At 36.6% G+C, this 16642-nt stretch overlaps 1 protein-coding gene across 1 annotated transcript in view; it reads left to right on the top strand.

The window, feature by feature from the left end:
* The window catches only part of antxr1c (ANTXR cell adhesion molecule 1c), a 37770-nt gene extending 22412 nt beyond the window's left edge, over positions 1–15358 (top strand). Inside the window, exons 12-18 of the mRNA XM_084134570.1 lie at positions 1184–1262; positions 3093–3188; positions 3473–3511; positions 5851–5949; positions 7820–7987; positions 8095–8175; positions 13024–15358. Coding sequence (XP_083990696.1) covers positions 1184–1262; positions 3093–3188; positions 3473–3511; positions 5851–5949; positions 7820–7987; positions 8095–8175; positions 13024–13299 — 838 coding nt within the window. The 3' untranslated portion in view covers positions 13300–15358. The remainder of the gene's footprint in view (positions 1–1183; positions 1263–3092; positions 3189–3472; positions 3512–5850; positions 5950–7819; positions 7988–8094; positions 8176–13023) is intronic.
* Positions 15359–16642: the final 1284 nt, after the last annotated feature.

Here is a 16642-nt window from a genome sequence, read left to right as displayed (position 1 = left end):
GGCGATGACCTAATAGGTTGGTGTGGCTCTGAGGCTCCGCCTTCTTTGACGTGGAAATCCTCTCCGGTTCATTTCTCCTGTTCAGTCCGTCGAGGTCGGACGCAAGTAAAAACATGAACACACTGGAGAGCCGCTTTATAGTAGAAATAGAAGTTGTAATTCTAATTGAAAGTGACACTGACACTGTTTTTTCATGTTTAATATTGTAAAACGGCTTGCTTTAAAGCAATACACTGAATAAAGATTTCAATAAACGTGACTTGACTGGAGAGCCGAATTTCAGAGCTCATCAGATGCTTTCTTAAAGAAATAGTTCATCATTTACTCACCCTCAAGTTGTTTCAAACCTGTATGAATTTCTTTCTTCTGCTGAACACAAAGATATTTTGAAGAATGTGGCTAACCAAACAGTTGATGGACCCCTTTGACATTCATTGCATTTTTTTCCTACTATGGAAGTCAATGGGGTCCATCAACTGGCTGGTTACCCATATTCTTCAAAATATCTTTGTGTTCAGCAGAAGAAAGAAATTCATACAGATTTGAAACAACTTGAAAGAATTTAAATTTTTAAGTGAACTATTCCTTTATCTGCTGTTTTCTCACCGTTGTCATTTTGTTGTTGAGAGGAATGCGTGCAGCACATATTTACATATTCATCTAAACATCAAACTTTTTACGAAGAGAACTTTCAGTAATAATTGTCTGGCAAAAATCCGTCTGTTTATCAGTGTTTTTGCACAGAGGAATGTGAGCCTAAGCTAAAGTAGATGCTCTTCATCAGGGAGAAATGACTTTATCTGTCAGAAGAGCAGACTTAACCTCTGTCTGCTCAGACACAAACCTCGGCGGGAATGCTGAACATTTGGAATGCTGTTTTTATCAAATGTTTGAGACACTAGACAGCTGACTACAACAAAAGTTAACCAGCACACCCTCCAGAGCGCTGTAAGGGTGCCAATTATGGTCTGGAAGGCATTTCACACAAAACTAAAGATCTGCAAATACATCTCAAAAATGTCACAAAAATGTTGTCTTTGGCACACATGTCTGATGTCTGTTGGTCTTGTGTGTTTTTTCTTTCTACTTTTATGGATATTTCTGTGCAATGTTAAAGGGTTTGCCAGCTTTCGAAGTGACAAATATGGGTATGAAAATGTATGTTTTGGTCTTTGCGCTCCAGGGTGGTGTACCTGCAAGTCAGCATGAACGAGGGTCTGTCGTTTATCACCAGCTCCGTGCACATAACCACAACAGAGTGTGTAAGTCTGACTGCAAACACACCAACACAACACCACATCCAGACAAACTACAATCTACAGAATGGAAATTCATTTTGAGATTTGCTTAAGATTACAAATAAAAGTGCTAATAAATGATTAGTGTTAGAAAATATTACCTTTAAATTAGTATTAAATGGTGGCAAAACCGTATTTTAATGAGTACACAATTAAATAGCCGTCAATGTTGATTGATACTGATAGATTTTCTTTGTATTGGCTGATATCAGTATGTTGTGCATCCCTAGTTTAATTTATTAATAACAATTCTTCCAATCCTCTCATCTAATCAGAATTTATAACCTTTTTTGTTCTAATAGGTCCCTTTATACTCTCATGATCTCTTTAGCTCTTCACATAATAAAGTATCTTCTTTAAATGTTGTGAACTGTCCCAAACCCAAATCACCTCATACAATTATGGCATTAGTTCATGTTTTTGGGTGTTTTCTGAACTCCTGAAACGCCTCCAGTGTAGTCTTGAGTTTCTTCCGGGAGCGAACACGTCACAATATTCCTCATTTAAATAACGAATAAGCAGAATAAAGGGGCGGGGCCTGGTTGAGTTAGTTAGTAGTGTGTTAAACTAGCGGGACATTCCCAAACACATTCGAAGCGCTTGACCAATCACAACACACTGCTCCAGCCGACCAATCAGAGCACAGTGTGCTTTTCAGAAGGAGGGGCTTCATAGAGACAGGAACTAAACAGAGCGTTTACTGACAGACTGGGAAGAGAGGAGTTGTAACAATGGAGTATTTAGGAAAAAATGTTTTTTAAGCATTCTAGTACAGCCAAAAAACTAAATCAAGACTTTGTAAAAGTGTATAATAGGTCCCCTTTAATTAAAACTAAATATAGCTATTATATATGATCGTAATTATGTTGCATTGTAATCATTGGAAAGTTTATGTACTACAATTAATGGGTGGTCTTTTACGTCATAACCCCTTATTTTTATTGTATTCTCCCCTCCTCACGTTCAGGTCGTCCCCCATCATCATTTTCTCTTCACAACACACACCATCCCCCCAATAACACACAGATCAAGGGCCAAACCGCAGGGGTTCAGCACGTCCTCAGACAAGAGCCCCCAAAAAGATCCTGTCTCTGACTCTCACTGAGCGGGCTTCTTGCCCACAACCACAAAAATAACTTTTCATGAAGCATTTCTTCTCGAAATGCTTAAAAAAAGAAAAAAGAAACAGTGTGCTCTTCCCATTCTTTTCCCATGACATACTTTTTAACAGTGAGATTACTCAGTTTATGGTAGTCACAGCTTGTCTGTTGATGAAAATGTCCTGTAGATATAGTTAATATTTCGTCATGGTCATGTATTTGATGCCATTTTACATTTTACTGACAAAAATGACGTCATTTTTAAATACTATTTAAACATTATTTTGTCATGGAATATTCATTAATTTTACACCATTTTACTGTCAAAAATGACTAAATAATATTTAAACATTTCTTCATGTTATGTTCATTCATTAACCGTTTTACTGACAATTTTTAAAAAATAATATTTAAACCTTTTTTTAAATGTATTTATTTATTTAATATTATTAATTTATTAATGTTATGTAATATTTATTAATGTAATGCAAACAAATAACAGGCTTATCAACATAAGCAAATTATGTTATTTTGTCAACACCGTATCATTAGTGAAATTCATTGACAAAATTAAAACATCGGTTCTTGAAGTAACAAAGTATAAATCCCAAATAACAATATGGCAATATTTTTTTGTTAGTGAAGTATAAAAATGGTTGCTTATCCTTCTCTTTCTCTGTGTTTTCCTTTGCAGTTTGATGGGACGATCCTGCTGATCACCCTGCTGGTGTTGTTTCTATTATTGGCTCTGTTGTTCATGTGGTGGTTCTGGCCGCTTTGCTGCACCGTAGTAAGTCATCGCCTCATTTACCATCTTAAATATCAGCCTTCATACACTACGTTCTCACGACACATCTTCCAGTATTTTTAAATCTGGGAGCCAAGGCCTATGGATTTGCGGTAAAGACTGAAGTTGAGTGATTTAAGGTGGAAAATTGGTCAATTCATCCCAAATGAGCACACACTGTATAACCAGAGGTCATGATTTAACATGATATTCTATATTATGCATCACTTGTGTTTTTGGTTTTGTGAGTTGACTATTTCACACAACATCTGTGTGTCTTTCCACAGGTGATCAAAGAGCCTCCACCTCCTCCACCGCCAGAGCCAGTAAGTTATACTTACACCTCAGTTTATCTGATACACAAGATTAAATGTCACAGACGGGGGCTTTGCTGAATATCTATGGGTCCTCTAGAAGGCCATACCAGAGATCTCAAGGGTGTTAGGGGGTCTGTGTAAAAGTTCAGAGAAAAACAGTATAAATATTATATTTACAATCTTATAAATATTATAAATATATAAGGTTACACTTTATTTTAAGATGTCATTGTTACAGTGTAATTATATATTTAAGTACTGAGTAATATTAAGCAACTACATGTACTTACTATAGGGTTAGGTTAGGATTAGGGTTTGGTTGAGGGTTAGTTGCATGTAATTATGCATAATTTACTGTTATTACTATGGTAAGAACATGTAACAAGGACACTGTAAAATAAAGTGTTACCATATATAATATATAGTAAATATACAGTATATCAAATAATAACAATTGTAATTAATTTAATTATTTTTATTAATTATCAATTGTTATTACTATTATTATTAGTAGTAGTAGTAGTAGCGGTATGTCAAATTAAAATTAATAGTAACGAAAAAGAACAAAAATCCCAATTTGACTTTATTATAAGGGGATTTCGCACCGGAGGAACCTTTTCATAGTTCCTAGAACTATTGGAGGAAGTTCCCGGATGTCAGCGTGTTCGCACCGCAGGAACGAGGAACAATTTTAGTTCTAGAAACTCCTTTTTTTAGCAACTAATTTACTCCTACTTCAGAGTCGGTCTAAACCAGCTCTATAGGAACTATCCGTGACGTCAGTGTTCGCTGATTGGCCGAATGCACGCGAAACACCAGCACCCGCCATTTAAAAAAAAGCTGTGTAAACACACAGATTATAGCCTATATATTTACTCCAGAAACTAACTCTACGAACATGGAAAACAGTGATAGATGAGCCTCTTAAGCTTTACGCTGAGGAGAAAATCCAACGCAACTTTTGAGGGGACCAAGAGAAACATGATTATGTATTTCTGCTCAGCTAGCAGCACATTAACCATACAGCACACGCTAATACCTTTTCATACACTGTCTACTTTCTATGTATAACAGTTATATCTAATAACATATTAGACAGGTCCGCCGTGCCGTCAAAATAAAAGTCCTTACGGCTTACGTCACTTCTGAGGTTCACAGGAACCATTAGTTCTCGGGGAACCACCCTGGTGGATAATTCCTATAACTAAGTTCCTAGAACTATTCGGTGCAAAAGCCCCTAGTGTTTTATTTCATTTCATTTCATTATTTATTTATAGAGCACATATTAAAACAACCCACGGTTGATCAAAGTGCTGAACAAAACAATATAGTCAAAGACAGAAGTTACAATCTATAAGATTACAGACACAAAGTTAAATAACACATTAAATACATTACGATTCAAAATTGAATAATACATTAAAGATCCACATTAAGGAAATGTGTTTTAAGCTTCGATTTAAAAGTGGCAAGTGATGACACCATTCACATCGATACTGATAGGCTATTCCAGAGTTTGGGGCCTGCAATCGCAAAAGCTCGGTCTCCTCGATGCTTTAACCTAGATCTACGCACATAAAGCAATCCAAGGTTGCTAGACCTTAGTGACCTGGAAGGGTTGTGAGAATGTATTAAATCAGATAAATACCCTGGTGCTAGGCTGTGTAACGATTTAAAAACTAAAACTACAAATTTGAACTCAATTCTCAGTCTGACCAGTTTCCAGTGTAGCGAAGTTTAGATAGGAGTAATGTGATCGAAGTTTCAACTACCGGTCAACAGCCTGGCAGCGGCATTATTCTGCTCTAACACATGACATTAATCAAAACTGATTTATTCTGTTGACAGCCATAGTTAGTACTTCATAGAAAGTACTTTGTAACTACTTATATTTTACACATATTTCTTTATATAAAACACTTATAAAAAGCTTCTTGTTAGTATCTTTGAATAGCTAGCAACATAGTATAACTATGTTTTCAAATATGTCACTGTGGTTTAACTGCTATAAATAATGAGTAGCTTGTCTCCTGGAAAGCTACAGTTTCAAAGTATGTTTAAATGGATGTAAATTGGCCTTGTCTCATAATCTGTATTCGGTAGCAAATCCCATGTCAACATCTAAGCCACAGCAGGGTTAGAACAAGGAACCGAATTTTCTTAGTGTGAGATTCATGAAGAGACTTTAATGAAAAACATCAGATGCTTTTTTTCACATGTTGATGTTGTTATACTCACAGTGAGTATAACAACATCAACATGTGAAAAAAAGCACTGGCAGTTTATTCCTGCGAGCAGATGTTTCGTACCTCTCGTGCTCGAGTACGTAACGTGTTTTTCCTCTTCAGGAGTCAGATGATGAGGACGGCATGCCAAAGAAGAAATGGCCCACGGTAGACGCTTCATATTATGGCGGACGAGGGGTTGGAGGAATTAAACGAATGGAGGTGGGCTTCCTCAAAAGAGGATATGTAATCTGAGAAAAATGGGTCATGCGATTAACAACAACATTCATAGGAAGCTGTAAACTTTACTAAAGAAAGTGTAGTTTTTGGAAGAATAATTGTTTTTAATCAGTCATATTATATCAGATGGGCATAAAGCTAATTTTTTGCCACACTTACCGGCCATACATTTTTTACATAAAGATAAATGTTTAAAGATTAAAGGCCCATTCACAACCACGGACAAAAACTGTAAAGATAACAATAAATATATAGTTCTAAAAATCGTTCTCAATATTAAAGAATAGCAGAGATCACACCACATTTATAATGATAATGGCACAGAGGAACAATATTGTTGGAATCAAATGTAGAACGATTTTATCCAGAGATAAAAACAATGACAGCCAATCAGAATCAATCCTGCTGTAATGAGCTCGAGCATTTAAAGTGACAGACAAGCACTTGCTTTATAGTAAACAGAACAATATCGTCCGCTGGTGTGGACGCTAATATATAGTTTAGATACTTTAGTTATCTTTATAGTTATCGTTCTTGGTGTGAACGGGCCTTAATCCTTAATAAAGTTACAAAAGTTGTTCAGTCTACAGAATCTTGTTCTTTATCTTTTGTTGTTTGATTAGCATTAAAAACACAGACAGCATCAGGAATATTAGGCTGCTGTCACTTTAAGAGCTAATGCATGGATCCATTGAATATATTGTTATGCATGCATTTTATTTCTCAACTGTTTTCGTTCAGTTAAGACATAAGGGTACTTGCCAAGACCGGCCTTTTGACAATTTTGCTTGACCATGTCTGCTCTAGCGTAAGAAGACGTGAAAGAGAGCTCAATTCACTATTCACATGGATTTCTGGACGTGCGCTTAGTAATGCGAGTAACGAGCTCCCTTTCACGCCTTCTTGAGCTTGAAAAGAAAAATTAGCAAGACTTAAACTTTCGTGACGATGCAGCAGTGGCCCGTCAACTGTCCCGAGCGACGTTCATGTTTGTTCACGTTCATGTTCTCACAACATTGCATTGTTATTATTCATAAAAATGTTACTGGCCAACTGGTGATTGACACCGTTTCATATACTCGCCTACAAACATTTTTACTCGCATTTGGCGCTTGGCGAGTGTTAATTTTAGGCCCTTTATATAGTTATTATAGATTTGAATGTGTTGCAAACTGAAAAGTTTTCACAAACTTTTTTAGTTTGCACAAAAATATGAAGCAGCACAACAGTATTTGTGATGATATTAATAATCATAAATGTTTCTTGAGCATCAAATCCGCATATTAGAATGATTTCTGAAGGATCATGTGACACTGAAGACTGGAGTAATGATGCTGAAAATTCAGCTTTGATCACAGGAATAAATTACATTTTACAATATATTCACATAGAAATTTTTTATTTTAAATAATAATAATATTTCACAATATTACAGTTTTTATTGTATTTTTGATCAGATAAATGCAGCCTTGGTGAGTTCTTTCAAAAACATTAGAAAATTTGAAATATTACAAACTTTGACCAGTCTATATAATTAATAAGATAATACTAATTATACTAATAACCACTGGTGGTGTTGAGGAGAGATCCCCTGATATGATTGTAAAGCACTTTGGGTGTACAGTAGTACATATGAAAGCGCTTTATAAATGCCTCATTCATTCATTCCTTCTTAATACTAATTATAAAACAAAGAATATTTTGCTAAAAGTGACCTAGAAGTGAAACATCAAAGCATCTCAAAAGAAAGTTGCAAAAATAAAACGGAAACTGAAAGACACGCTTTTTGCATTTGCTGAAGATCTGTAACAAGTTTCAGAGGAAATGATGTAATGTGTGTGTGCTGGTCCAGGTTCGCTGGGGAGGGAAGGGCTCCACTGAGGAGGGAGCGAAGCTGGAAAAACCCAAAAACGCTGTTATAAAGATGCCTGAGCAGGAGTTTGAACCCTTTGAACCCAAACCCAGGAAATCAGACAACAGGAAGCAAGCTCAAGACAGGAAGTGGTATTCTCCCATTAGGGTAACGATGCTTTGTCATCCTCATCATTGTTTATTTTTGTGTCTGATCAAAGCATGCTGTAAGCTTAATTAGGTCCAGTGTTTTAACGGCACGTTTCTCCTGTTCAGGGTAAACTTGATGCGATCCTGGCTCTTTTCCGCCGTGGATATGATCAAGTGTCACTTATGAGGCCACAACCAGGAGATCATGTGAGTAACCAGGTCTAGATGATCAAAGAGTCTTGGCTTAGCATTAACGATGAGGTCAATACACACTCCTTCAACAACAAACAGTCTCAAGCAAAAGCTTTCAAGGCGTTTGGACCTCATAAATCCTTGTCCTGTGGGTTTTTTGACTCATTCCTCTTCGCCTTGGCCAGACGTTTCCTTACCTTTCATTTGTCGACCCAGACCAGCAACGCCCCATCACAGAGGCCTGATGGGTGCCAAGACACATCATAGGCCCAGCTTGCCTCCTGCATCCAATCAGTAGCCATAAAAATGAAATGAAACACAAATGTTGGCACTTTCCAGACAGATAGTCTGCACTTTTAAAGGCCTTTCACTTTCACATATGCAGAGCAGCCACATGGTTTGACTTTTCAAATGTCAAATTGCAGGTTATCGGCTCTGTTGGATCGCCGTGATTTAGACTTAATGCATCTTTCACACAGACGTTTTCATCCCGCTGAGATTAACTATCTTCAGGTGCTAGTGAATGTGGAAAAAACTAGAGCTGGGTATAGACACACATCTCATGATTCTATTCGATTTTGATTCACAAGCTTGTGATTCGATTAAATTCCAACCTCGATTCAATTCACTTCGATATCGATTAATTTGGATGTATACAGTAAAAAAAAAAAATGCTGTAATTTATACAGGGAACCCTGTAAGTTGGTACATTACTATAATATTAAAGGTTAAATTTAACAAAAATTGAAAACATTTAAATTACACATAAGAATATAATGTTAAAATATATAACATTTAATTTATATATTTAATTAAATAAAAATTGAATAATACATTTTTAATGATATAAATGTGTTTCTACGCTAATTCGTTTGTGGTGGCTGTCATATCTTGTTTTCATGATGGATTTATTCAAACATACAAGAACAGGTTAAGTAAGAATATAATGAATATAGTGCATATATTTATCAAAATGCACCTCTCTAGAGTTATTTTTTCAAGCTAGCTATCAAGATGGTCATTGGTTGCATTTTGTCTGTGTACCTTTGTATAGTTTGTTTTCTCATTTTTGTCTTCAAAACTGAAAAAATGTTCATTTAAATGGACTGTTTATTATTAACTCTTTCCCCGCCATTGATGGAAATTCCCATAATTTATGAGACGCTTCCCCATTATTGATTGAAATTTCTGGCTTTCTGTGTTTTCACTGTTATACGGTAGGGGGCGCTATTACACATCTTCTGAAAGAGTACAGAATCTCCTGATCAAAACACAGTCGAAGAAAAGCAGAAACAAGCGATATCTACGGTGGCCGAGAGAGCTCAACGCGCTGCAACTGAAGAAAACACATGCAAATAGAAAAACACCTGCAAATTAAGAAAACATCTTCATCAGTTTCACAACACATGTGTGCTCCAAATACTCACAACACAACCAAATACAGAAACGCGCTGCAAATAGGACAGAACACAATGGAAATGTTTCCGGGGAACCCAATAAGTGACGGACCCGGCTGGGACGTGCTTACAGCTGTCTACTTTTATTATTATTTAATTTTTTTGCAAAACATACAGAGATGACACATTTATGACATACAACTTTGTATACAATATACAAAATGTATTTACAATAAGTTCAATGTCATAAGAATACTAAAAAGAACAATGAGCTGAAGACTAAAATAAATAAATAAATAAATAAAGATAGAGAAAAAGAACATGAGGGAAAGACATTAATCTATACATCAGTTACATTGTACACATTTTGTCATGTTATGTTAAAATAAGTTTCATAAGAAATGTTAGAATGCAGCTAGGGTCCAAATATGAGACGGCAAGTTTTAAAGTTGAGACACTCACACACAGATATAACGCATATTTTAAAAACTTTGTTGTATAAAATGTATATTTATTTGCAACAGTTATGTTAACAGCAATAATACTATATTTCTGGTAAGAACAGCTATTCAGCTGATGGACACGCGCTGCGTTGTCATGGGAACATCCCAGGTGAAAATAATGAGGAAATTACGTTGTCTTTCGTTGCTCCCTTCATCAACATAATGGCACACAAGTGCCCCGCTCCCTCCAAAGTGCCCAAGTCAAGGGCTCTGCCGTCTGTCAATAAGAGAGTAGGGCATAGGTAAAGCTCACGAGCAATAAGCACGTCCCAGCCGTCCGTCCGTCACTTATTGGGTTCCCCGGAAACATTTCCGTTGTGTTCTGTCCTATTTGCAGCGCGTTTCTGTATTTGGTTGTGTTGAGTATTTGGAGCACACATGTGTTGTGAAACAGATGAAGATGTTTTCTTAATTTGCAGGTGTTTTTCTATTTGCATGTGTTTTCTTCAGTTGCAGCGCGTTGAGCTCTCTCGGCCACCGTAGATATCATATGTAAGCAGATGGATATGTAAAATAATCCGCTCATCAACATTTAACAGCATATAAATAAAAACTGCCTGTTACTGAATGAACTGTCGACCCAGGACGATCGACGGGGCCATGAAATCTTTGTGAAAATTATAAAAAAACACTGGCGATGACTGGCAACTTTTCTTTCTTTTTTAAACACTGATGGGGAAAGAGTTAAAAGAATAGTTTCATTGTGTTCCCATTTTCGAAGACAAAAACGAGAAAATAAATTATCCGAAGATACACGGGTCGTGTTTCCATCCAAAGTTGCGAGTTTAACTTGTGTGTAAAATAGGAATATTGCATAAAACATTTGCTACTAAAGCACCGTTTCCATCCCGAGTGTTCAAGAGAACATAATCATCACTTTCTGGGAATTTGGCGCAAAATATCTGTAATAAAAATGGAAGTAGCTGTGAGCAGTGGCTCTTTTAGCCTCCGTCGTAAATGACTTGTATTTCAGAGCGCGTTTACGAAACGCAATAAAAAGTGTGTTCGGATTCTGGTGTTTGGGAACACAATCATGTTAAACCAAATAATTCTGATGACAGACTTTGGCTCAGAACCACAAACTAACATTTGAGATGCTGTACGATGCAGTTGGTCCGCTGGATAGTCCAGTTATCCAATCACATCCTCAGGCTAAGTCACATGAGTTTTTTGTTTTACATTATGGGTCGGTAAAGGTTTCCAGTGTGACTGGCTAATGTGTGAGGTAAATGTAAAGTTACATGACGTCGTTTACAATCTGTACAGTAACTGAGACCAGTTGACCGATTAACATCCTGTGCATACACTGGTTCTCGTCAAGTTTTTGACCCAACTGGTTTCAATAGCCTCGAGCGAACGGTTGCATGATGCAGAGGAATGGTTTTCACCTCCTCGTCCTGTGTAATGGCATGGGTCTCTGCGGTTTGTGACGAGAGGGCTGAAAAATGCCCAGACGGACTCTTTTTTTCTCTCTCTCGTTCTTTGGGAGTATGGAAAACAAATGAAACGGGCATCATTTCCTGTCTACAATTGCATTAAGAGGACATAAAATGAATCCAGCAGTGTGCATGAAGCACTCGCACCATCGCCATAAGTTGAAGACAAGGTCACGGCAATGCTTTTACGAGTTTCGCCCCCTCGCCTAATGCAATATTTCTCTTTCTTAAACAAACAGATTCCTGTCACTTTTCATCTTTCTGTGCTTTCCTGGCAGGTTTTGGCTTTACCTAGTGTGGAAACAAGGTTTAATGTTGTTTCGATTGAATTCTTCTGGTTCGTTTCGGAGTGTGTGTGTGTGTGTGTGCATATGTTTGTCTGACGTCTATAGTGTATCATTATCTCTCCTCTGTCTGTTTTTCTCATTTGTGCCCTGGTTAAGCTCTCTTCCTCATGCCTCTGTCTTCAATCCCATAATGCACAGGGATCAGCTTTCCACTGGCTGTCCCAGAAGCTCTGACGTGAAACCTTGAAGTTTGCCTTTCGGTTTTGCGCAGCACTCACTTTACACCCTCGCTCTGGTGGAGGTTTGAGGATGAGGTCATGTATAAAACGGCCACATCAAACATCTACGACGGTCTTGAGACTGACTTCAGACTGATTTATGACCCAGCTATAATTGCAGTTGTGTCAGGAGGTCATTTTCCTCTGGCATATTTGTTGCTTTGCCATGAGGGAAGGACTATTACAACAAACGTCCTTCAAAACACCTACTTCACCTGTCATTATGCAGCCTTAAAGAAGATTTGACGTTAAGGTCAACTCATTTTACGAAAAGGTAAATAAGAAAAAGGTATAAGGTGAACTGTTGATTTGTGCACAGTAAGATTTGGAATATTTATTAAGAACGTAAATGGGCAAATATTAAATAGTTTTATTGATATATTGAATTCACTTTTAGTTTTATACTTTTAGTTTTCAAATGTTAATTTTAGTTGAATTTTTTAGCAATTTTGTTATGTGCTTTTTTCAATATATATATATAGCTATTTAAGTTGAATTATTTTTCTGTTTTAGTTCATATTAGTTGTTATTTATTTATAGATTTAACCAGAAATTAATTTAAATTATTTTTTTTATGATAATAATCCTGATTTCATGTTGAATTTAAATATATAATCTATGTAAAGCATATTAAATATATATTTAATGACTTTTCTGTTTTTTTTTTTTTTTTGTGAAGTCCAGACTTTTTTCTTCTTTTTTTTTTAGAGAGGCTTTGGGGTTATGGAGGACTTTCCATGATGCATAATTTACAACTGTGGGTGATTTCATCTGTGGTTTTCACAGCGCTTCAGCCAGCTTGCGAGATCTTGTATGTGTGCAGTTTAGAGCAGAAGCAAGAACGCCTCAGATCTGGGTGTCATTCTGGAAAATAGGACGAAGCAATGCTTGCGTATTGGAAAGTGGCCACCTTCAACAGAGCGGATTACCTCACGTTGTTTCTCTTGTTGTTCTCTCCTCAGGGTCGATGTATCAACTTTACACGAGTGAAGGAGGAGGCGGCAGCGGCGGCGGCAGCTAAAGCTCGTCCACGAGCTCAAAGCCCACCTCCACCTCCACCAGACTATCAGCCGGTTCCCAGTCCAGTGTCCTCTCCTCCGAACAGCCCTCCTCCGAGAGGACCACCCCTGACCCAACCTCCACCGGGTCCACCGGGTCCCCCGCCCGCCCGAGTCCCACCCGGACCCCCCTGTCCCCCGCCGTCACGGGCCCCGCCCAACCTCGACGGCAGACCATGAGAGAAAGATCCAGCCTCCAGTGCAATTCATCCCTACAGCCAAACTAAATGCTCCTCTCGCCAAAAAACGCACGTGGTATTTATCAGTCAGGTTCGATTAGGATGTGGTGTGTAGTTTGTTGCTGGACAGCAAAAAATAAAAAAAAAGTAAGAAAAGCAAAAAGTCGTGACAAAAAATTCAACTACTGAGTTTTCCATACGCAGATTAAGAGGGACCGTTTTTAGCTTTAGAATGACTGAAGTGCTCCTTATTATTGAGGCTGGACGAATCGTCGTAATTATTCCCATTAAACCAAAAGTGGTTTAAAGCACATATGAATCCTATGAGCTTTCCATATCATGCCAAAAAATGTCCAGAATAACCAGTATTAGATGCTATGTTATATTGTACAGCATCCTGTGCCTCTCCATTTAAGTAGTTTTTATTTTATTTTTTTATGTTGAGTCACGGATTTTACAGTTGTTGAGTTGCAGGTTCTCTCAGGTGAGTCTCTGACCCTGTGCGAAGGTCTGAGTCAATGTGGCCAAAGGGAAATATCATAGCCTGTCAAAATGTAAGATGAATGCAAGTGATGAATGTGGAAAGGCATTTCTTTTACTGTAGTGTCGCAATTAGTGTCTTATTCCAGGTTCAGACTACACAATATCAGCCCGATTTTGGCACAGTCCATTTGATGAACGGGTGTCGTGGTGATTGGTATACAGAAATGGGTGCCGGAACGCGAGAATCAACACTGAAAAAAATGATTCGTTGAATTTAATAAAAAAATGTATCCTAAGTGGTTGCACATAATTGATTTTAGCTACATTTAAACAAATGCATTAAAGTTCAACTTAATGCATTTGTTTAAATGTAGCTAAAATCAATTGTGTGCAACCACTTACGACAAAAAAATTGATTAAATTCAACGAATCATTTTTTTTTTCAGTGAATCGTTTCATCTCCAATAGTGAGTCATAGTGAACGAGAACTGATGCCTAGGCTGCAACGTCCCGACAGAAAGACTTAACATGTTTAAATTTGTTTGGTCCTCCACAGTCCTTGTTTGTTTACGTAAATCACTAGTTTTCTTGATGACATCACTCAATCGTTAAAGACGGCAAACCATAATTGAACGTGTGCTTCCCGTCACTGCCTGCAAAGTCATTGCCTATCAGTGACTATCATAACAGACAAAAAATATTGTGTAGTCTGAACCCGGCATTAGCATGTCACGAGATCTTTGGTTTAGGTAAAACTGGTGTGCAGGATTTGTCTCAAATCACTCGGTTGCTGGAATTTTGACTGATTCTTGAAGGTGCAAAAGTATGTTTTCAACTCTATTCCAGATCTTAATCTGGGTGAATCTCATGAAAACATGTCCTGTGGCCGGTTGCATCAAATGCTGCTTGTTAGACGTCTTCTTACATGTTAGTCATCTAATTTTTTCTGTAGAATAAGACTGATTACTCCTTGGAAAACTGCTAGTTGGTCAGTCTAGCTCTTAAGACACAGTCTTATAGTGGCTAAGTTTATGCAACTGGCCACAGGTCACATTTCAACACAAAATGAAAAATATTTTTTTTTCATTTTTTTGCATAAAGAAAAAGAAACCTATTTTAAGGACCATTGAGCAGAGCTGCAAGATTAATGTACAAGATTGTGATCTCGATTCAAACACCCACACGATCTCATTCCTAAATCACAACGTAACAAATATTAAACCTTTGACAAATCACACACATGAGATTCAAATCTGTGTTCGCGCTGCCGCTGAGAGATGCATGGGTATGAAACAGCTTTATTAACAGTCTTTTCAACCACACTGTGTTCAACCACACAACCACACATTATTTCTGTGTTACAGTAATTCAAATTATCACAGAAGAACTGGAATAAAAGTTAAAATTTCATTTATAAACACTGATGTCTACGATTGCGATTAAAATAAAGCAAATCACCTTTTGAAAGTAACTTGATGCTTCAAATAACGATTGTATGGATTACATTGTTACACCAGTAGGTGGCGACAAATGACTGTTAAAAATGTATTTGTCATTGAATCATTCAAGAGATTTGTAAAAAAAAAAAAAAATGCTGATTCATCCAGTAATGAAACAAGTGAATTATTTATGAGTGAGTCATTGAATCATTCTTTCAACCCATTTTTTTATTAAACATTTTAAATAGACATTAGTCAGAACCTCTAGTAAAGTACATGTTATTTTGTTTAATTGTCTGTTCAGAATCGTGATCTCTTTATCCAGAATCGTGCAGCTCTACCATTAAGATTTGTTTTGCATTGTAACATTATTTTCATCACAATTAAGCACATATCACCCCACAATTCTCATTAGCATAATGCATCGATTAGTTTTTTGTAAATTAATAATAAAAAAAATTTTTTTTTTTACATTATTTCCAGTGGTGATCTTCATTAGATGATCAGCATCTTAGTACAATATACAATACGGTTATGTAATGTTGCGTAATAATAAAAAAAAGTATGAATCCCGCAAAAAACTCAAACTTGCATCATTAGTAAATTTTATTAGCAACGATGCAAGTTTCAGTTTATATTAGTTTATATTAAGTTTATATTAGACACACCTAATGATTCAGGTGTGCGAGGCACTATATTTTCTATGTAATAAATTTAAGAAATAAGTAATATTTGCTTTTTATTTATATCAGCATAAATTAAAGGAAGCACAACAAATATTACCATTATGTATAAATACTAAATAGAACTAAAATAATGTATCATTATAACATACAGTAGAGTAGTTTTATTTATTTTATTTTAATTTTCATTACAGTAATGAGAAAAGGGCGGCATCTTAAATGGTCCTAAAGACAGGCTTCTTTTTCTCTAAGCAAACTAATACATTTTCTTATTTTCCTGTGTTTTCTTATGATCAGGCATGTTCTTGGCAGGTTTCAAGTTTGTTCATTGTAAAGGTCGAAGCTCTAAGCGAATGCAAAGTCAGGTCAGTTCTTGTCATGTTTTCTGTATTCCGCAGCTGTACTGTACGTATGTTGATATTCATCATGTTTTCTTTGCATTTCATCGTCAAACATATTGCAACTGCAGGGCAGTTCACAGCATTTAATTTATTATCCCCATGCCTGAAGGAAGGTACTTGAATATGACAAGGTGTCCTCTGTTACAAGCAGGACACTGTGCATGAAACCAAAAAATATTAAAACGGAAAAAAAATCACTTTGCCTCAGATAACAGCCAGTGCCTTCTGTGTTTCATTGTTTTTTTAATTACCTTTCTTTTTTACGTCATTCAAGTATGATACAGTAGCACTGTTTATACTTTTGTTTTAATGAAAAGATTGGTGCATGAATTTTGTTT

Source organism: Abramis brama (assembly GCF_963993115.1).
Source record: "Abramis brama genome assembly, chromosome: 14".
Lineage (NCBI taxonomy): Eukaryota > Metazoa > Chordata > Actinopteri > Cypriniformes > Leuciscidae > Abramis > Abramis brama.
Note: the sequence above shows the minus strand (reverse complement) of the source record. Positions and strands in the feature narration are given on the sequence as shown.